Here is a 22,179-nt window from a genome sequence, read left to right on the forward strand (position 1 = left end):
GCTTTGTGCAGATTAATTTCAGATGGGCTTCCATCACTTCCCCTGGGAGGTGAGTCCAGTGTTATAATGTTGCAGTGATATTTAACCTGACTTTGACTTCACTCAGTTTCATCCTACTCTTCTACTGAATAATCCTGATAGCTGAAGCCATCCTCTGATATGCCCATTACCAACCATAATATCTGAGTGCCTAAGTCCCATCATGGTGTTAACCCCTACACATATGTGAAAGGTGTCATCATTCACTCCCTTAGTTATTTGGCTAAACCAGGCCTATTACATTCTACTGTTCTTTCGGGTTCCTCATGCAGGCTTTTCATGTATGAGTGCAGGAAGCAGACATCTTGTCTGGGGAAGGAAAGGGAGGATGTATTTGTACAGAGCTAGATGATATATTTGGAGAACAAGCATTGCTTATACGGGACATGGCTTGTGGGCAGGAATGCTAGCACTCTGTATGCTGATCATGGGGCTCATCTACATGGCACCTACTTAAGAGAGGGATCTTGACAACTCTTCCCCTTTGCCCTGCCCTTCTCCCACATCCTCAGGTACTGTTCCTTCAGCAGCAGGGACTCTAGATTCCTCTATCACTACCCTGTCACTGCTCTACATCCAGGTTATGCTATTCCTATTTCGCTCCTGCTCTAAATCACAATGGAATTTGGCCTAACCAACTAACTGGAACTGGGGGCAAGGCCCAAGCTCCAGTGCCTATTGCAGTACATGCAGCTGAATGGAAAAGTATAAGCACTAGCTCACTCAATCAAGGTCTTAATTCATCCTGGAAAGGTTGGGGAAAACCCAATTTTAAGGTGCCTTTGAATATATTACCAAAGAATTGCCAATCACCCAGTGTCACCTGTTGCCTAAGATGGGTCTTGGGCTTATCTGCACTGCACCTCATGCAAAAAAAAGCAGAATGGACAAGACGTATCTGTACACTGTCCTGATGTCACTATAAGGTGCTGACAGAAGTGAAGTTTTGTCACGTGACTGGCTACTAAAAGTGCTCTACAGCTGTCCGCTAACAGAAGTGCATGGCTGCAGAGTGCTTTAAAAAGTGCCTGATTGTACAACAAATGAACCTGCATTACATGAGGGTTCAGATGAAGGTGCAGCAAAGCAGAGCACCTTCATTAACTTCTGTTAGTGTATGCCGGGAGCATGGCTGGGCTGACGCAGCCCAACCCCGCTCCTGGCACTGTGTTCAGAATGGGAGGGGGGGAAAGAGGGGAGGGAGTTCCCTCTGGGATTTGCCCAGTCTGCACTGGAGGGTGGGACAGGTGGATTGGAGCCCCCACCATTTGCCCTCCCCTCCCAGAGCAGGCTGGGCAAACCCCAAAACATACCTCCCTCCCCTGCCTTTTCCCCCTCCCATTCCAAGACAGCACAGGAGTTGGGAGAGGTGGGGTAGGGCTAGGGGAGAGAGGCTGGATCAGCTCCAAAGTGGAGCCCAATCCCCCATCCTCCCAACTCAACAGCAAAAGACTGTTGGGTTGGAAGGGGCAGCTTAACTCATGAAGCTAGAGCGCCACAGGGAGCTGCATGTCTGTCAGCAGCCACAGACACAGCAAATCTAACATGCATGGGCATTACAGACATGTTCTAACACAGGAAAAAAGTGTGAGTTTTTTTTTTATTTTGCTTTGTTTTGCAGTGTCAGTTGCAGAAGCTTTTGCATGAGAAAAATTTTTGTGGGGAAGAATCTTTTTCAGTCTCACTGTCCCAATTAGCAAGTGATCCACCAGAACTGAGCTTATGGGTGAAATGATTGAAACCAAAAGGGATGCTGACAGTTAACCCTCTTTTCTTAGGGATGAGAGCAGGGGTTTCTACAATCCATCCATCCCTTCTCCCTCTAATCAAGATTCAGAACAAAGGAGCCAACTCCAGAGACGCAGTGAATAAAAAAACGTCTAATTCTTCAGGGTTGATCCACTGGGCTGAACTGAGCTAAGATGCAAAGCTGGTAAAAAGAGGAAGACACAAGCTGTTTCAAACTGCAAAGCTTTTTCTTCCTTGGACAGACTCCTTCGACTTTTTATTTTGGCTACATGGAAACAGATGTGACTTCTCAACCAAGGACAATTTTGGCTGAGTAATTTGTTAGAAAGACAAACTTTTCAGATCCATTTTGTCCAGGGAGCAGCCTTGAGACATTAGGCAATTCACTTTACGGCTTTTTTTTCAGCTTTTGCTATCTAGATGAATGGACAAAGTCAGCTGGAAACTTCATGGTCAGTGTTTTGAGTGAAGGGCACACTCGAAGCACGAAGGGAACATCTCCCCTAGATGGGTCAACCCTGCTAAAGGTGACACAAAACTAACTATTGTTCAGTATGATTACTGTGATCTCTGCAACATGCTGGAAAATACAAAGGAAGGGAAATTGCTACTTATCTTCCAAAGCCATCCTTTGATTGAGCCTTTTCTCACAAAGAAAAGCAAACAGAGAATTTTGAGCTCCACAGAAAGGGGAACTGTGCAATTTGCTAACACATCAAGGTTGCCATTGCAAGGATCTGAGTAGTTAAATACCTCCGACTCAGTCAAGATTGTCTCAGTGCAGAGGAGGAAGGTAACACTCTAAAATAGACAGGGCTCTGTACTAGAGATGAGGCAGAACAAATGCTCCAGGGCCAAGCACCTGTGAACTTTGGAGAGGGTTTGGTGCTGAAGCTTGTGGCTTCACCCTGATCTTAATGGGCCAGCTAGTGCTATGCTGTTTTCCCCCAGGTGATTATTTGCACCATAAATGTGAGGTTATATTTCTTATTCAGAAAGTAGAAGAATCATCATTTTTCCAGCACAGTTGAATGCTTCCTTTATATGTATGTAGTGCCTGGACATGATGGGGATAGGTGAGCTATGACGAAATTAAGGGGAGGTAGGGAAAGAGGGTTAGGAATACAAAGCAAAAGGAATAAGGAGGAGAGGTAACAGTAGTACAAGAATGGCAACAATATGGGGCAGGCCTGTAATATGCAGAACAGGCATACTATGGTGTCTGCCAAGGCTGATTTCTCTTTATAATTCATCTACCTCCAGAAGCAAAGCTCCACCCTCTCCAACTCCTCAGTAGGATTCCTTGCTTTTTCAAACAGTCTTGCCTGGCTGAGCCTGAATGGGTTTGTGAAACCAGAAGTCCATATAACCAACAATGGTCCCTGAGTGCCACGCCAATCCCCTTCCTCTGCTCAATATGCTGCTCTGCTCTCCACTTCCAGCCCTCTTTGCTGCCCTGCTCTGTGCTTCCTGCCCTGTGCTCCCTGCCCAACTGCTGCTCTGCTTTCTGCCCTATTTATCTACTGTTGTGTTCCCTGCTCCCTCCAGGATCTGCCGCATGCCGCACACAGAGGCTGTCCATGCTACTTGTGGCACGTGTGCCATAGGTTGGCCACCCCTGACACAGACAAACTTTCCAAAGCCCTCTGTGGTCCCTCACCTGGGTGTTTATTGCCTGCTTGAACTTGACGCTTGCTGTCAGAGAGGCTGAACAAAGCTGCAGTTGATATGGGGAGATGAAAGTCCTGACATGTGAAGTATTTTTTGTAAGTGGCAGAAGGGCAAAGAAAGAAGAAACCCTGAAATCAGAGAGCAGCAGTGATTCCATCTTGTGATGATACAGGGTATTTTATGATCAGAAGTGACTGGCTTATTTTACTGCAAGAACCAGGTCAGAATGCTTGTAGTTCAGGGCTAATGTACTTGGTGTCTTCTCTACAAGGCTAGTCATTACTGCTTTGGCTTGTCTCTCTCATTTAATGAGCTGAAACAAACATACCACCAGGCAGCAGAAGTGACTGCAACCCCAAAGTGTCTGCTTCATCTTAACAACATTATATTAACAACTTTTTACAGAAGCAGGACACTGGCTACCGTGGTTCCCCTACTTTATCTGTGACAGGTTAGGGTGCTCTATTTTGTGTCAGGGTTGACAGTAGTTTTACTAAGAGGTTAGATTATGAATTCGTATGGGATGGTTTGGCTAGGGATGATCCTGGCTCAAGCTGGGGGCTGGACTAGATGACCCCTGTGGTCTCTTTCAGCCCTACTTCTCCATGATCTGTCAAGCAGCACCTCCAGCAGGCAGGTGGAGCACTGGCTCCATACTGCATCAGAGGCCCTGCTGTTTTACTAACACCACTTTCCATGGTATTAAGTGGAGAACAGGCCTCTCATCATAACATTCAAGATCTGGATTTAGCCTCATATCTGACCTTTCTCAGATATTAGACCCTGCTTAGTCTTGGACACTAGACAGGATCACAGCAAAAAATGCTGCTAAAAAAAAGAGCAACCCCCATTTGCAATCTAGAGATCACTTGCATGGGTATGGACTGCAAGACCTCAAGTTCTGGATACTGTATTTGAATCTGTAGCACAATCAATAGCCCACTGGCGATGCATAGGGGTTGCATGTGCACCCTCTGAGATTGGCAGTGCTCCCCCTGCAAAAAGCACCACTGACGCTGTTGGCAGTGCCTGTGGGTGGTCGCCGCTCGCCACCCTGCCCTCCCTCACCGCTGACACTGCCGGTGGCATCTGCAGGTGGTCCCTGATTGCCCCTGGCTGCTGCCTACATTGCTGACGGTGTCTGTAGGTGGTCACTGACCCCTGGTAAGCGCTTGCCACCCTCCCCCCTGCCACCAACACCACCATGGCCGCCTCTGGGAGCTCCCCGCTCAGCCTGCCCCTGCCACCGACACCGCTGAGGCTGCCTGTGGGAGCCCCCTGCTCACACCCATCATGCCCCCGCTGCCAACACTGCTGCTGCCTGCAGGCAGTCGCCGTGCCTCCCCAGGCTCTGGGGGCATGTGACTTTCATGCAGTAGTTATTTTCAATTCAGACTAAGACTTAAAAGAGGTGTCATGTAGACACACTAGGCATGTCAGGCTATGTTTGGTCAGCCTGAAAGCTGGAAAGCAAAGAAGAAATACAGGGATATTCTGTATCTAGTAGCCTCATTGAAGAAATTCTTTGATCTGTGTCACAGCCAAGTCCTTTCTCTTCTTTAATTCAAGGGGCATCATGGGCTCTGGGCTTTCATGCAGGGCCAGAAGATACAGACAAGCTGCCAAATTTGGCTCTGCTGTCAGCGTGCTGTTCTGACCTGCTGCTTGGGACTGGACTCTAATCTCTTTTGTTTAAATACCAATTACCCTTAGCAGGAGATATCAATTTCTCAGGCCTTTTCAGTTATTCATGGTACAACATGTCCTGGTAACCCTGATGTCCCTGGGAAAGGCTCCAAGGGTATAGGGCATTCTAAGTGAAGAGCCAGGTTCTCTTGCTCTATAATGCAGGGTCAGAATCTCCTCTTCCTTACACCAGGTTTATGGTGTGACCATACAGACACAATGGTGTTGCTCCTGATTTACACCACTGCATGCAAGGGGAGAATCTCAACTCAGCTCACCATTTTCCTTCTTCCTGAGTGGGCAGAAGATTTAACCTTATTTTTCCCAACTTCTTCTTCAGACCACCACTTAATCTGCTCCTTTCCCAGAAACAACCCAATGGCTCCATGACTTATTCAGATGCCATCCCAAGTATGTTTTGTTCTTTATTGTTGCTGTTTCCAGTACTTTAAAAAGGGATAAAACCCAGTGGAAGAATTCTGGGTGAAACCACGAACTCTTGCCACACCAGCCACTGAACTGAGATCTAGGGGCCTTGTTGCATGGGACACTTAGCACATATTTTATATAGATCACAGTAAGCACTACTATGAGTTGGAACTTGTTCTGACTGTCGGAGATCAGAGCAGTGCCGGCAGCTGCTTTCTGACCCCCCCCACCGGAGCAGTAAAACTTTTACCTGACAGGCGGGTAGTGATGGATGGGGTGAAATTAACCAGGCACAGACGTGTGTTGGTTACAGGAGATTGTTTACTTACATCGCCCAGATAGTGACGTGAGACGCAGACTGAGCCTTTGTTTCTGTTACAGTTGCTCTGGTTACAGCGATTATAATCAAGCATATGGTTTCAGGTTACAGCTAACGATGACGGACGTGGCGCCGGGAATGAGCTATCGTGCCCACAGGGCTTTGATATGTCAAGATTTACGGTGACGGGGAGTATTGACAGCTCATCAGACCGTCAATTTACTCTGGTGATGGACTCAGGTCTCTCCTCAGAGATTTCTCTGGGGTTCTCCGCCTTGGGCGGAAACTGCTAAACTATTTATAGACAGACGTGTCTGACGGAGATACCCAATGATGAACCGTTATGTGGAATCTTTAATTTTCTGGCAAGCAGCAGTTCTTTGTACTCTCAGGTTGCTATCAGGTTACAAGGTAGTGGGTTAGGTTTTCTGCCTGTTACGTATGAGGTTATGATGAGGGGTTTACGCTTGTTTCTTGACCAATTGCAGGGATTTATGGCAGGGCTATCCCCTTTCACCCTGACCAGTCTTAAGTTTTGTTTCTTGTTTGTGACATGGGCATAAATTATATACAGCTCTCTGCCAGGATTTTGTTTCAGGAGTTTTTTTGCAAGGATTTCTTTTAACCCTTAGTTGACTACTTGAATGGTATCTCTTGCTAGTGGCATGGGCACTGATTAACTGGGTTGTGACACTGACCAGTTGCTTACTAACACTTACTACAATCAGGACAGGGCTGGAGCCAGTTTTGTGGTTGACAAACAGCTGCTTGTTGGCCCCAGGCCCTGCACCTCACTGGAGCCAGTGAGGATTGCTCATATTACCTCTATGGAGCAGTCCCACGACAGAAGAACACATGTTAAAGACCTCTGAAGATACTCCTTAGCAGAAAAGTCCTAACTTTGCTATGAGGTGTTGGCATTTAGCATATGTTTTACTGCTTGAACATGTAGACATTGGCATTTTAAGTGCAGTTAACACATCCTTAGTGTAAAAGTAGGACAAAGCCTTTAAACTGTAAACTCTTTGGGAGAGGGACTATCTGTGTGTGTACAGCAGCTTGTACAATAGGGTCCTACCCTATGACTGCAGTTTTGAGGTACAACTAGAATACAAACCCTGCCACCATTGCTTTTCAGTTCCTCCCAGGCTGTATTGGAACTGGCAACTTTTAGCAAGGGGCTGTCATGTGATAAATGTTAGGCACTTAAAAAAAAAAAAAAAAGCAAAAGCAAACCACACAGTTTGCTTATCTTCCCCCTCTCCTCCCAGCTGTACTGTTCCTCCCTGTGGTCAGGCTTCCCTCCTTCTCTGCTCTGTCACCTGGCTTCTTTTTTCCTTGACTCTCCCCCTCCCCCCATATTATCTGATTTGCTTTGTCCCCATCTTCCCTGCATGATTCTCTCCTGGAGCTGTTTGGTACCTCTGGATGTCCGGATGGCTGAAGTTCCTGAGGGTGGCTTCTATTTTCCTCCCCTTATTTAGCAGTGGGCTTTAGGAGCATCAGCTGTGCCAGCTTTCTTAATCCTCAGGGAACTTGCAAATTGGTAGAAACAGCTGGCAACCAGGATGAATATCCCACCCTATGTGACCAGTCATCCTCCTCCTTGCAGGCCACCAGCAAGTGATCTGCAGAATGCATGTGGCCTATGGACTGACCACAGGTGGCAAACCACTACTCTAAAACCTCCAGTCACTCATTAAATAAATGGGTTATCATAGTGGGGAGGCACCGGCACTTGCTCCAGTATCTGGGGTCTTCTCAGTAATTATTAAGTCAGGCAGTATTATTTTTGATGTGACCTTTTTTTTTGGTCTAGTAGCTATTTCTAATAATTGGAAATAGCTTGGCAAATAAGCTGTGGAGAATGGTAAAACAGAATGGTTAGAAAAAGATGGGCTGGCTCGGAGGAGAAAAAAGAGGCTGCAATACTAGCAGAGAGAAATTGGGTCCCCTTCCCTCCCTCTCCCAACTGCTTACCGGTCTGGGCCGTGTCTCCCTTAGGAAGGATTTCAGGTCCCCTCCAGCCATGAGCTCCAGCAGGATGAAGCGGGGCAATGCCTGCAAGCTCACCCCAATACAGCGCACAATGTTCTGGTGGTTGAACTTGCTGCAGAAACAGAGACGCTAAACTAGAGAACAGCTCTGAACAGAGTTACATTAACCATGACCTGTACCTGTATCACCACTGGCAGATCCCATGGCCAACACTGGGACTACAGGCAGCAGCCTTGATTCTCTATTATGTTGTCTTTGTGTTGGTGCAGGAGTAAAGGTTGGAGAGGGAGGCTTTCTATTATCTTTGTGGTCCTCTTTTTTTGGGTCCATTTGGGAGTTGGCACAATCTAGGGACCCTTGGATGCCGAAAACAGGCAGAGTACACTTATTACCCTTTCTTCAGTGCCTCTCTCCCAGCTCCCTGTCCTCCATGCCTGGGGCTGGGAGCAGGAGTGACACACAGTGTTGAATGTTGACATGGGAACTTACTTATGCAGGGGAAATTCTCACAGGTCCTCATTCTTTTTAAGGCCTTTTGGTGCTTTCAGGTCTCTGTGGAATTGAAATTTGGCCCTCTGGGTTCTGTGACTGTGCCACTGACCCACTTTGTGGGCTGCAGAGGGCAATATTGTCAGGTTCATCTATTGATTTTGGCTGTCTAACCTAAGAAACATAGGGTTTGATTTTTCTCATGTGCCAAGATCTAAATGAAGTCAGTGGGAGCAGCAATGATGTTTGAAAACTGTGCTATGAGTGTTTGAATCTAGGCACACTGAATTTGAGGCACTTAAATTCAGTGAAATCTTCTGCCCTTTACATTTCTGTATTTTACATTTCTCAATTTTATCATCAGTAATAAAAACAAATCAAACCTTAAAAGGGGAATAATGCCACATACCACTGTGAAACATTGAGATCTATAAGGGATAAACACACTCAGCAAGTGTATTGTACTGACACTATCCCACGTTATACCTTTCATTCTTTCATGGGCACTGCCATGCCCTTTGCCTACACAAACTCTTGGTTTTATACACACACCTAATAATTAGAGCTTCCATGAGGAAATCCAGCTCATCTTGCTCCGAGCACACCTCTGGCAATGTCTGGAGAAAAAAGTACAAAAAAAGAGGTGAGGGGGAGGGTTACTGCAGGACCTATCTTCCACTGAAAGCACTAACACAATCTGTTGTGATTCATGCCTCCAAACCAAACCAAGCATATTGCTGTTGTTAGACTGGGTTGTGAAACCTGTTGGCAGGCACAGGGGATTTGCTATTAGCCAACTGTCCTTCCAGCAACACCCTGTACTGAGATACTTCACAGAAACAGCCCTAAGTGCAAACAATTAATTGGGTGATGCATCATGCACTGGGGGTGGGCAACAGACTCCACTGGGTAGACCATGATTCAAGGTGAGGACAGATTTCTTCCTGGCCACTGCATTCTGCAGCCATTATGCTGGAAATAAGCATCTGTTCACCAGCTGAAGGTTTTCTCAGAGGGTATAACCCCTTAAGTACTAACATTATAATGGACAGGAAGCCTTTCACTCAGTACTGAATTCTCTTCCTTCAAAGTGAGAAGAATGATGGTGGCTGGGACTGATGGATGTTTGTTCAGCCTTCTCTGGTGAGCAGATGATGGCTATGCAGCAACAACTTCAGGGTGGGGATAGAGTTCAGAGAGCAGATGAGAGGGGATATAGTGGGTTCTCACAGAGGTAGAAATGAGCCCTGGAAGAAAGAGGGCAAAGAAGAGGAGACAACCACCCATTGCCATATGCATGTGGACCACCACTGGGCTGAGCTAAGATGGAGAAGACATGGATGCCCATCACTACATCCACAGATCAGCTCATCATTAACACAAAAACACAGAAGGTTGGCTTCCCACACAGACAAGATGCAAATCACCACAGCTCATTAACAGCTTTTTATACATTTTAACAGCTTGATGGTTATGGAATCAGCTACCCAGGGCCTTCAAGTACTTCCTGATTCTCAGGGCTCATCCTTCCCAGCCGTGTGTGAGTCAGCTTTGCTTACAGGAACATCAGATAGGTGACACTTGACAAAAGAGGCAAACCCATCATGTGGAAATAAGGGGCTGTGTCATGGAATTTCCTAAGTGGGTAAAGTCAACTAAGCTGGATTAATTTCTTGACCAAAAATAAAAAAGAATCTTATTATGGATGAACTTGGTGCCTACTGCAGGAGGAAAGCAGACTTGGTGGTTCGGATAAAGGACTGAGAAGAAGGCAACATATTTCATGGCTAAGGCAGGGACAGTGGTGGTGTCAATACTGAAGATCGGGGTGTGGAAGAGAACTATCTGAGCTACCTTAGGTATCTGTGGCAGCCCAGAGCAGACACATATACCATGCTGAGAAGGGGCCCTACCTTACCTCAGCTAGACTACTTCTGGTACCTTTCTGTGCCCAAGTTTTTCTCACTGCAGCAGTGAGGACAATGACACTTTCTGCCAATTGCAATGGATCTTTACATCTCTGGAGGGAAAGCTCTGTGGAAGAGTAAGGTATTATTATCCGGTCTAAATGACTCTGGGGAAATCATGCCACTCACTTTTGGCTTCCATCTCTAAAACAGGGATAACATGCCCCTCTCTTCCAGCGGTGTTGGGAAACTCAACTGTGTTTATACCACCTCATAAACAGTGGGCACTCACGCATAAACAGTGGGCAAAATGTTACCACCATGATTTTTCACGTGCCACTTACTTTCACAGCCACCTGCAAGGGACTAGGGTCGCTGGGCATCCCAATCACCTGGCCTTCATATACCTCGCCAAAGGCTCCATGGCCCAAACCCCTGGACAAACCAGAAAGACAAAGATATTTTAATGCAGAGCAGGCACATTGCAACACTGTGATGGAATATGCTCATTCATAGCTATGTCAACAATAAGAAATCTCAGAAAAAAAATTCCCAACTGTAAGTATAATAGGACAAGTGAAAAAGCTGCCTAGCAAAGTTGTAGAATCTCCTTCATTGGAGGTTTTTAGGAAGAGGCTCACTTAGTTCCTTCAAGAGTATGTTTGCACTGGTTTTGTGGGACTACAGCCACATATGGAACCAGAGCTTGGTTTATGATCTTGATCTAGTCCTTCCTTAACCCACAATGTATTTAATTGCGAGGGGCAGTTGCTCTCAAAAGTAACAACTCATGGATCCTTACCCACTGAAGCCAATCTACTAGAGTTAAAGTTGGCATTACTATGTAACACACAAAGTACCAGAGTGCTTGCTATTAGTGGCAATGTTTATCGTCGCTTTATAACATAACATTGGGCTAATAAATGTGGGCCTATTGGAGATGGACTTTTTGGGTTACAGCCACACAGTTAATAGTTCCTCATGCATTCAAGAAAGTGAACAAGAGGTTATGCGGTGCAGTGGAAAAATCAGTCTTGAAGCTGTGCAGTAGGTTGAAAGACCTGCCCCACTTACCCCTGCCCCACTTACCCTCCAGTTTCTTCCAACCCTACAGTGCTATGATTCTGATGTATATCAAGAGACTTGAATGCTGACCTGGTTCTAGCCGTGACTCATTTTGTAACTGGGTGAATCACTGAACCACCCTGAGCCTCAAGTTCCCCCATCAATAAAATGGGAATAACAATAGTATGTAAAACACTCTACTCCATGGGCAGACAATTATCTTACGTGAGGGCCGCTTAATGAATTTTGGTGAGCTGTGGAGGGCTGTATGGGTAGCTCTGCCCTTTGACAGTTGTCCCAACCCCTGGTCACCATCTTCAGACTGGAAGTCCCATCCCCTAACCCCTGACCTTTGCCAATGGGAGTCCTTCCCCTCGCCTCCAGGAAATACTCCTTTTGGGAATAGGGGGTTACTATCTTGGAACCAGAAAAAACAAAAACAAAGCATACACGAAAAGTTGAACACCTACTATAACATATTTTAATTTTATTACAAAAAATATTTTTGTTATGATTTGTGTTTGCATTCTGTATACAGAAGTGATTGCATGATAACTTAAAATCAATTCTTAGTTTTGTATATTGTGGGGGGAGAGTGTTTGCGTGTGGTGCGCGCATGGTTTGCGTATGGTATGTGTGGCGTGTGTGTGTGGGGGGGTATGTGTATGTGGTATATGTGGTGTGTGCATTTGTGGTGTGTGTGTGTATGGTGGATGTGTATGGTGGGGTATGGGAGTTTGGGGGGGTTGGAAGGGGGTGCGGCTATGTGTGTGGGTCATATGGTATGCTGGGGGGTTGTGTATATGTGGGGGGTTGTGGGGGTAGGGTGTGGGTATGAGGGAGGTTGGGGGGGTGTGGGGACCCCTTCACACTACCCCCATGGTGCAGCAGCAGGCAGGGTGTGCAGGGCGCAAGTGCCAAGCAGGGCACGGCTCTGGCCAGTGCTGCACATTGCAGCAAGGGGTGCAGCCTCTGTGCGGCTGCCTGTATCGCCGGGGCTTCCCTCCACTCACATGCAGCCCCTGCACTCACCCAACAGGGAGGAAAGCCCCACGTGCTGGAGTCAGGTGCCTTCCTTGCCAGGGCTGTGCAGCACTGGAGAGAAGCCTCAGGTGCTGGAGCCGGCTGTCTTCCCCACAGGGACTGCGCTGCAGGGGAGGGCAGCCCCAGGCAGGGAAGGCAGCTAGCTCCAGAGCCATCCAGATGTGGCTCACAGGCCATATTTTGCCAGCCCCTGCTCTACTCCCTGAATGAAAAGTGCTATGCAAACACACAGACTGGTTACTTTAGATCAGGGGTTGTCAGCCAGAAGTACGCGTATCCCTGGGGGTACTTGAGAAGGCCCTAGGGGGTACATGCAGGTGGGCAGGGATGGAGCGCCGCCACACACTGCTCTGCACTGCCATGCAGGCGCTGCCCGCCCGGACATGGGGGGTGACGGAAGCTTATATGCGGTGGTTACCGCCCATCCGGTCACACGCTACCTCCCCCCCGCACTCAGTGGCCAGGGGTACACTGCTTTGCATCTGGCTGCCTGGGGGTACAATGATTGAAGAAGGTTGAAAACCCTTGTTTTATTTGATAATATATTACAAAAGAAGGCTTTAAGGCTCCTGACAGAAGAATACAGAAAGAAAAGAAATCATACATCCTGTTAATACAGATTCTCTCCTATGTGCTTCACATATAATCTTGTGTCACTGCTTATTCTGGCCTTCAGGCAATTAACTTTAAAGTGATCTGTGCAGTAATAGCCACATCATGTTGTGGGCTCAGGTTTCCAGTACAGTGACATAGTCAAGCAATATAAGGGAATCCCCTTTTATTCACAGATGGATACACTTTAAGTTCCAGCAGTGCAAATCTCCTGCTGATGCTTCTGTCCTTCAACACTGATCCAGAGCACACTTACTCTATGGGCTCATCCCTACACTCACACAGCAGGGGGGCTGAGCCCTTCATGGTGGTCCTTCAAAGACAGAGTTAAGGCACATTCCATGAGGGCTCTGTGGGAAGTCCACATGCTGTACCAATGGTTTTACTCCTGGCCAGGGGAAAAAGTGTTGCTTTCTCTGCTTGTCAGACCACAGTCTAGGAAGTGGAGCCACAATGCAGAGTCAAATCACCCATGGCTTGACTGCAGCTATAAATTACTGCAGAAAATGTCAGCCTGAAACATTGTTCTCTGCAATGCTGACCCACCCTTTGTGAAATAGGGATATAAAACAGATCTCCACGGCTCATAATCTTCTCTTCTTCTCCCCATCAATTCCTAGCTGTCTCCTTTACTCTGTGGCTTGAGTCACATTCAGTGATCCTCTCACAGCTCAAAGACAACATCAAAACACTCTATGTTGTATCAGGAAGTCCTAACTGCTGCTTGGTGAGCTGAAGGCATATTAGACATGATAGCAGAGCACTACTCTGCTCCATCAGAAATCCAGTTAGATACTGGAGCCAGCAATATAATGTGGAATGGATTGGATGCTGTGGACTTCATCTTCAAATAAAAACTCCTGACTATCCCAAGCTCTCCTGCTTCTGAATCTTTTCTTCTTGGCTTTGTACATGAGACAACATGACATAAATGTAGTGTCATATATACCCTCTGGTTGGTGAATAGGGGCATGTCTTTCAGAGACCTGCCCTGCTGCCATCCCAAACTCCCACAGACCACGTAGAATATGGTACGTGGCCTTCCCTGTTGCTGGCTTCTCTAGTTCTAACTCTATGGTCTGGCCTCTCATCACCCACTGGTGCTGTTGCCACTGATGATGTCACTCTCATTGCCAGAAATTCAGTCAGACACTTTTAAAGAACCTTCTGTAAGCTTCATGCCTCCCTGTATTTCCTCAGTTACTATCTGGCATAAAACAGAGGAGAAGCAAGAATTTCTATGGATGACATCTTTTACTGGACCAACTGCAAAGAAGCCATTCCACAGGGGTAATCAAGAGCCTGGAAGGAAGTTGCTGGACTCGCTGGGCTTTAAAACAACAGCTTTTCAATTCCTCTGACAAAGCAGAAGATGAAGGTTGTACCTGTGAAAGGATAAAATAATCCAGCCAAAGTCTAGCCCTACAGTGGTCATGCAGTAACCCTGGAATATCTCCTTAACTGCCATCATGCTTTTGAGAGCTTGAAAATAGGAATGGATATAAGAATGAGTGGGTGCTTCTGTGCATGTGATAGACAGTGCACGCACTGTAAGAGATAGCGTATTTGGGTGCATGATGTGAAGCATGGGGAAGGCAAGTGGATGAGTTTACCTTATGAGGGAGATATTTTTCCGAGGCACCTCTTTGAGGTCACTGATGGAGGTAGTCTTGCCTGCAAAACAATAGTTGGGATTGTAGTCTGTCATAATGGTGGAGGTACGCAGCTTGCTGAGTTTGTATTCAGGACTCTGTAATTCCATTTGCATGGCTTGCAGCTCCTGGTGCTTCCGGCGATACACTAGAAATAGAGTAGAATGAATTAGTGGCACAGATTGCTCTTTGAACATGAAGGTAATCCCCCTCCCCTCCAGTGCAGAATGTCTGTGTTATGAATTCAGTAGAGTCTTCAAAATCCAGTCAATTGAAAAAGTCGAGGCTTTTGGCAGGTCTCTCTCCTTTGACTAAGTACATGCAGGAAATTGGAATTTATTTGATCTCATTTGGTTCAGAAATCAGGCTCAGAACTGGCTCAAGCATAAGACTTTCAGTGTTCCTTGGTTTGAAGGACAGGGTGAAATACACCTATAGTGACCTCTCTGATACAAAATAAACCTGTTTGATCAGAGATGTCTGAACTTCAATGTGTAGATCTAGATCCAACTTCCCCCAAGCTCAAAGGTATTCACATGCAGGGTTTCTGTTCAAATACACCATCCCTATTTCAAGAAGTCCTGAATAGTTTCACTGCATCCCATTGTCACAGTGTTGAGAATGATATTATAAGTAAAGCAAAGCTTCCCTCCAGAGTGAAGCTGTGTAAATAAAAGGACTTCATTTTATGAGACTCCCTCTTGATCCCCTAGCTCTGGACAAAAATAGGAAGGGAATCAAGAGGGAGTGAAAAGAAAGTGTTTACAGTAAATCCACTCATGTAATCAAATGTTTCTAAACCTCAGACATGGTTTGAATTTAGGGGGTGGGGAGCTCTGAGAATCAGTTTTCAAATAAGTTCACCTAGCTTCACATACAAATCATTCACCACAGACAGTCAGGCTGCTAAAGTTACTTTGAAATCATAAATGATACTGAACACAGAAGTTTCCAAAGCAGAGTCCCAATCATGAGTGGGTTAAATCAATAATAGTTTTGCTATTGACTTCCATGGGAGCCAGAATGGCCCCAAAGAGTGTCCATAGTAGGCATCATATCTCCTCTGATAGATAAGTTGCTCAAGAGCAGAGATGGGGTTAACATGCACTAGAAGCATGGATTGAATGGCTTATCATCAGGCTCTTTCAGTTCTTTCCCTTCACCAAAGCTCTTGCTTTGATTTCTCAGATCTGAGCTCATCCCTGAGACAGGAATGATAGGGATGGTCAGAAAGAAATGGGACTATTCTTGTGCTCCATGAAAAGTAATTAGATCTTTTTTTAAAGAGACACTGTCAGGGCATCTAAAATCAGGCATGTGTGTTACTGATAACTCCTGAAATTCTCAAAACTGAAATAAACTGCACAAACCTAATTTACTACTTGCCATTTTTCCTTTGGGTTTTTTTAAACATTTTACCCAGAGAAAAAAGATTGACTAGACACAATCACTGGCTGTCACACACTATAACAATCCTGATGTGTTTGGAGTCATAATGTAGGCAGGTGGATTGTTCATATAAAAAAAATAAAACCTTAATTGAAATTCTATAAAAAAGGCCTGGAATATCTACATCTTACTGCCTCATGATTTGTACCACTGGAATACAGACCAAGGTTTTTCAAACTTGGCTTTCAGAACCTAGACACCTAAATCCATATGATGGGTCATTAAAGTAAAAGAGGCTCAATTCTTTCAAGGTGTTCTGTGCCCACAGCTCTCGTTAAAGTCAGTGAAGGTTGGAAGTTGTGCTCTGATGTTTTTCAACCCCAAACCATTCAGTACATCTCTTTAAAGATGCAGTCATAAGAAATATCACATTGCTGTAGTCAGTCACTGTAGCGACCTTGCAACCAGCTAGTAGAGAGGAAGACTGTCAGTATTTCGATTAAGGTACCTGGCTTCTCCATTTATACCCATACTTGACAGCTGCTGAAATATAAAATAATATACGCTTCAACAAAAAACAAAACAAAACCCTTTCCTTCTTCACTTTTCTTTTAGCGAGGAACAATGTCTTCAAAATTGATCATTTTGGTTAAAAATATTTGTCAAAAACCTCAAAACAACTGAATTCATATTAAAAGAAGATAAAGCTGAAAGCTTGAGTTATAATGCAGTGGTTTGTGGCTCATGTAGGAAGTAGCACATGCTATAACTTTTTGCTGAGCTGAACACATTTTATTTTTGGAGACACTCACCTATCATGATCCCTGAAAAAGCCAGAATGAGGGCAGCAACCAGGGCTGAAGTCACTACAGACAAGACCAAGGAGAGGGGGAGATGAACTCCTGGGCCTGCTGAAAGAGATGCATGAGAGAAAAAAGGGAGTTAGGGATTTAAAAGGCTTGTCCTGATTGTCACCAATTTTTTGCAGTACGTTTTTTCTGCTCCTCCCATTTGCTCCATCTGTCGCTCTTGAGCTGTAGGAGTACCTCTGCCATAAGTGACTCCCAGATTTGTGACCTCCAATGGCTCATTGTTTCACTTTCCTCAATTAAGTTCAAGGCATTAAAACAGATGATTTTCTATCAGGAAATTAACATGTGCACCCGCTCCATATGAAAACAAGGCCATAAAATCAGGGGTGGGGGAAGGTGGGTGTGCGCAGGGGGAAGAATGCTAAATTGCTGGGGGCTGCCATCAATGCTAAGTCACAGCAAAAAAACAGGAGGAGAGCAGCAGTATATCATCAACTAAATGCATCTCATCTCAGGCAGGAGAAAAATAGAGGATGATGCGCATGGAGAACCATACTGTATGGCTACAGGCTCACTTTGGAGCATTTTCCCATCACAGATCAGTCAATTAAAGCTCCTTCAGCATACCCCAGTAAAGAAGTAGCATTATCCCCAGTTTACGGATAGCAGTACTGAAACAAAAAGAGGTTTAGCAACTTTCCCAAGTCAGTGGCAGAGTTGGGAGCAGGGTCTGGGACCTCAGGCGCAGAGTCGATTACTGAGTTGAGATTGCTGGACACAGATACAGAAAGCTAAACACCATACTGGAGCACTGAGGGTGAACAAGGCAAAAGTACACCAACCAGCTTGCCTCTGCTTTGCATTTGGCTCTCCGAATAAATGTCAGACTGGGATTCCCCTTGCTTTTCCCTTGCTGGGCTCCCTCACTCATTATGCAGGTAGATTTTGCCCATCGCAAGCTGCATTTTAAGATTATATCCCCCCCCACTCCCTCTGCCTCAACCCCCTGATTGTTTACAGCTGGCTCTCCAGAGACCTGAGCTCAGGGATGACTAGAAAATTCTGGTTGGCTTTGGCATCAAGCAAGTGAATCTTAGTGAATTGCAGACTGGACCTCCTCACTCTGACCTGGGATAGTCAGAGCCAATATAACTAGAGGAGCTGTTTTTATAGGCATGCATTAGACATCCTGCTCACACATCTTGGTCCCTCAGTACTTCATGGCTGCTAAATGTCCCGTATGTACAGCAGAGGAAAGCACCAGTGATGGCTTGCGGACCCCTGATCACTGCAGCACCATCTTTTGGCTGAAAACTGTCTTCTGTGGTTCATTAGAAACAAAGTATCTTTGCAGCAAATGCCTACAGCAAAGGGGATTGTGATCTGTCAGGATCATCTCTGAAAGACAGGCTACCTTGTGCCACCTTGCAAAGCAAATTAGAGAAGCTTTGATCATGCATAGGGACCTACTTAATCGGAGTTTATCACTGAAACCACAAAATCCAGGATTGTCTGTGAAATCCCATGAAATCAACAAAAAAAATAAAGATAAAAATAAAATGCTGGCTTCTGCAGTGGGAGCCAGTGGTCCTTGCAGCTGGGAGGGGAAGGCGCCAGCTGGTGGGGTGGCACAAAGGGCAGCAAACAAGATTGTCCTGCCTGGGCCTCTCTGCCAATCAGCACTGAGGGGTAGAGCGGCTCAAAGGGCAGCCAGCAATCAAGATAGCGGCCGCCCCCTTGTCCCTCCTCCTTCCCAGGCCTCTCTGCCAATCAGCACCGAGGGGTGTGACCACCATGAAACACCTACAAAATCAGCTCTGCAAGCCATGAGCAGGCCACAAAAAACCCTTTGTCTCACCTTCACCTTACCTATGCAAGAGACACCATCCTCAGCCAAGTCTGTCCCAGGCTCGCAGAAACAAATCACTTTCTGAGTCTCCAGATCAACCCGGCACTCATCCAGCTCACAATGACTGCAGTTCAGATGCAACTTAATATCCACCTCTCCATGCCCCTCTGTCACTAGGGATTGGATGAAAGAAACTGAGTTTACTACTGTAATGATAGTCCCAAGGCTTTACCCAGACTGTGACAAGACTGCTGCCAGATGGGGTGGTGAAGGTGCAAGTACAGAAGAGCCAGGTGCCATACACAGCTGGTGGGATGGCCCCTGCCTGAAGGAGTTTGCTTTGTCCCCTGCTATTGTGACTCCCATTCAGCTTTCTTTGTTGACTGTACCTTGACATTTGCAATAGGGAAGAGGAGATAGTGGGCAGCTGAGCTAGTAGTTTTCATTTAGAAAAAAGACTCCTCTGCTAAGATGGCCTTGTATCCCTTCACAGCAGCCAGTATAGGGCTGCAGTGCAGGGGATCAGCAGGGGGCTGCAGTGCAGGGTACCAGCCAGGCTGGTGTAAAGGTGGATATTCAGCTTGAGTGAATTCCCTCAGTGCAGCAAGATATCTCGCCAGGGCTGTACTGCCTCTATGGTGGCAGAGCAGGTGCTCTGTGGTGGGCTAAGGCCATGGTGGTGCAGTTCTCCACCATCCCTGGTGGTGTAAGACCCCCTGGGGTTATTGGGGGATCAGGGGAACGAACCCCCAATAACCTCAGGTCTTGGGACTTGTATAGCTTAGGCTTCTGCCATTTGGGCTGTGCAAGTAATTGAGTGTTAGGTTCTCTCCCACCATCTATGTCCTCCCCCACCTCCCCACAACCCCCCCCCCCCAACAAAACCAACAGGTTTTGGGTTGAATGGAGTCTTCCTTCCTTATTTTCCTCAAAAATTTGTAATAAAAGCCAAGGAACTGAAGGACCAGGTTTGGAGAACATGGCTGAAGGAGGAGCTTTCTTGCCTTCTCCCAATTGGTCAGAGGTCAGGAAATTCACCCAGTGTGTAGGAAATAAGGTTCAGTTTCCTGCTCTCCTTATGGAGGTGTAAATCTACATGCCTGCTTCCCAGAAGAGTGTCCAAGCCATTAGGCTATAGGGTATGATAGGACAGATGTATGTTCAGTGTCTTTTGCTGATGAGCCTCCATGGAGCAGGAAACTCTTTAAAAAATGCTCTGAGAAAGAGATGGAGACAGAGGGCATGTGTAGACAACACAAGAGACAGAGCGACAGAGGCAGACAGAGACAGCAAATGGCTATCCCCTGGTGGGTAGGATACTCACCTGGGAGGTAAGAGACCTCATTTCCACTCTGTTCCTTGCCTGATTCAGAGTGGAGAGCTCACCTAGTCTTTCACCACACAAGAGCGTGCCCAAACTAATGGGCTACAGGACATTCTGGCACCAGCCTCCCTCAGTGTCTCCTGCTGACACAGTGCCACTTTGTATAAAGTATTTACAATGTCATTATGCCAGAGGGAGAATAATGCTCTAACCTGGTGGTTGGGGTGTTGCCCTGGGAAATCGGATGGGGGGGGGAGGGGGAGTGTTCAGTTGCTACTTCAGTAAATATATAAGTAATTTACTCATGGTAGAACAGCAAACTTGTCCTTGGATAGCCTTTAGCCTTGCATTTAGGATCCTTCCCTAGCAGGCTGTTCAAACCTCCTCCAGCAAAAGGAGGGGACAGGCTCAGGGTTTCCCACCTTCCGGGTACATGATCTGACGCCCTGGCTACTAAGCGAGACAGAGAACATTCAGGTATCTGCTCAGTCTAGCCCTTTAACTACCTTTGCTTTTATTACAAGTTGGTCCAAAAATGAACCCATTCCGGCATTTCCAAACTGATCTGTCATTTTTCATTTTGGACAATACTGTTGGATGATGCTGATTTGAACTCACAAATAGTTTCTGCTGAATTTTTTGATGAATAAATGCATTTCCCAAAATAATGTCATTCAGCTATACTGCCACTACACAAGGGAAATCAAGATCAAGTCACTGAGTCCAGACTAGGAAGGCTGTGCTAATGCAGTTTACTCCATCCCTGAGCATGGGGCAAGCAGTGCATTTCTCTTCTCCACCGTCACCCTGGGTCTGGCCAGGAGCTTTAATGGTGATGGGCTCAGTGAATAAACATTCCTCATAAGTCCACTCTCACCTTGCAACACCAACAGAAGCAGAACCTATAAATCTCAGACCGAGGGCAGAGGCCTTTTAGATTAGGTAGTCCACACTTTGACAAGAGTAGGAGTTTTTCCTCTAGTATACACTTAAAGGCTTTGTCCAGTTCTATTTTAAGCAATTCAATTGAGGAGGCTTGTACTGCCACTTCTCTTGGGAAGACTACCCCCAGATTAACAGATGTCACAGTTAGGGAATGCTTCCTAATTAGCCTCAAGTTTCTTTTCTTCATTCCCTTTCATCTCATTAGTTCTAGTTATTAGACTTTGGTCTATCCTAAACAATATCTAGCCCTCATTTGTGTTCATAACAACATTACGGTACATCTCCTAAGGATCTTAAAGTGTTTTGCAGATGCAACCTACTGAAAACATAAAGGGAACTCATATAACGGACTCCTGACCAACATGAATACCTTTCAGTGCCGGGGTGTATAAGATACCCATTGGATTAATAAAGGACACACCGTCCTCCCCATCCATCTCGGGGTCATTCTCTGCTGCCGCATTGCCACCTACATCAAATCAGAAGGCACCTTAACATACTCTGGCTCATTAGAGCTAAGCTGCAGTTAATTTTTGCAATATGCATGCACATTCATTGTATGAAGCATCCGAATGAGAAAAGGAAATTATTCAGTCCAAATATCCAGCTGGGCAGCTTAATGGATGATGGGAAGGTTTAGTAGATTGTGGTATGGGCTGCCGGCCTTTCACTTCAATAACACGTGGCTCTTAACAAACAGAATTAATCTTTCAGTTCAAGTCCCCAGCAGACCATTGCTCTCTAAGCACAAACATCACCTTTAACCATTCGGATGCTGCGTAAAATAGTCGGACCCTCCTGTGCATTCGTTTGGCCAGCAGGCTGGAAGATGCCAGTGCTTGAGGGCCAGTTCTGCACAGTTGCTGATGAGGATTTGTACTTCACCAGCACAGAGAGTAACAGTCATCTGTTCTCCAGTGTCTCCTTCTCAACCTTTGGCCAGGGTGGTCCACCAGGAATGGGGGACAGAAGGAGTTTGCATGGGAGATGTCCAGGCATGCCTTGGACAATCAGAGGGTCGGTCAGGTAGCATGCATGGACCCCCTGCTTCTCCTCGCCACGCACAATAAAGAGGGGGTTGCTGTCCCCTTTCATCATCCTTGGCGGAGGAGAAAAAGCACAATGCAAAAAACATTCTCCTGTGTGATGCATTCTGTTGGGAAAAAAACTGTTACGCATAACATCATCATCACAGTACAT

General features: G+C 46.1%; 1 protein-coding gene across 1 annotated transcript in view; it reads right to left on the bottom strand.

Moving 5' to 3' along the window:
• Positions 1 to 22,179, bottom strand: part of ALK (ALK receptor tyrosine kinase) — a 96,778-nt gene that overhangs the window by 16,524 nt on the left and 58,075 nt on the right. Inside the window, exons 9-15 of the mRNA XM_059724229.1 lie at positions 21,350 to 21,457; positions 18,731 to 18,883; positions 16,862 to 16,960; positions 14,622 to 14,808; positions 10,632 to 10,722; positions 8,933 to 8,997; positions 7,874 to 8,003 (exon numbers count right to left, since the gene is read on the bottom strand). Of these exons, the coding sequence (XP_059580212.1) occupies positions 7,874 to 8,003; positions 8,933 to 8,997; positions 10,632 to 10,722; positions 14,622 to 14,808; positions 16,862 to 16,960; positions 18,731 to 18,883; positions 21,350 to 21,457 (833 nt within the window). The remainder of the gene's footprint in view (positions 1 to 7,873; positions 8,004 to 8,932; positions 8,998 to 10,631; positions 10,723 to 14,621; positions 14,809 to 16,861; positions 16,961 to 18,730; positions 18,884 to 21,349; positions 21,458 to 22,179) is intronic.

The sequence above is a fragment of the Alligator mississippiensis genome, chromosome 1 (assembly GCF_030867095.1).
Source record: "Alligator mississippiensis isolate rAllMis1 chromosome 1, rAllMis1, whole genome shotgun sequence".
In the NCBI taxonomy this organism is placed as follows: domain Eukaryota; kingdom Metazoa; phylum Chordata; order Crocodylia; family Alligatoridae; genus Alligator; species Alligator mississippiensis.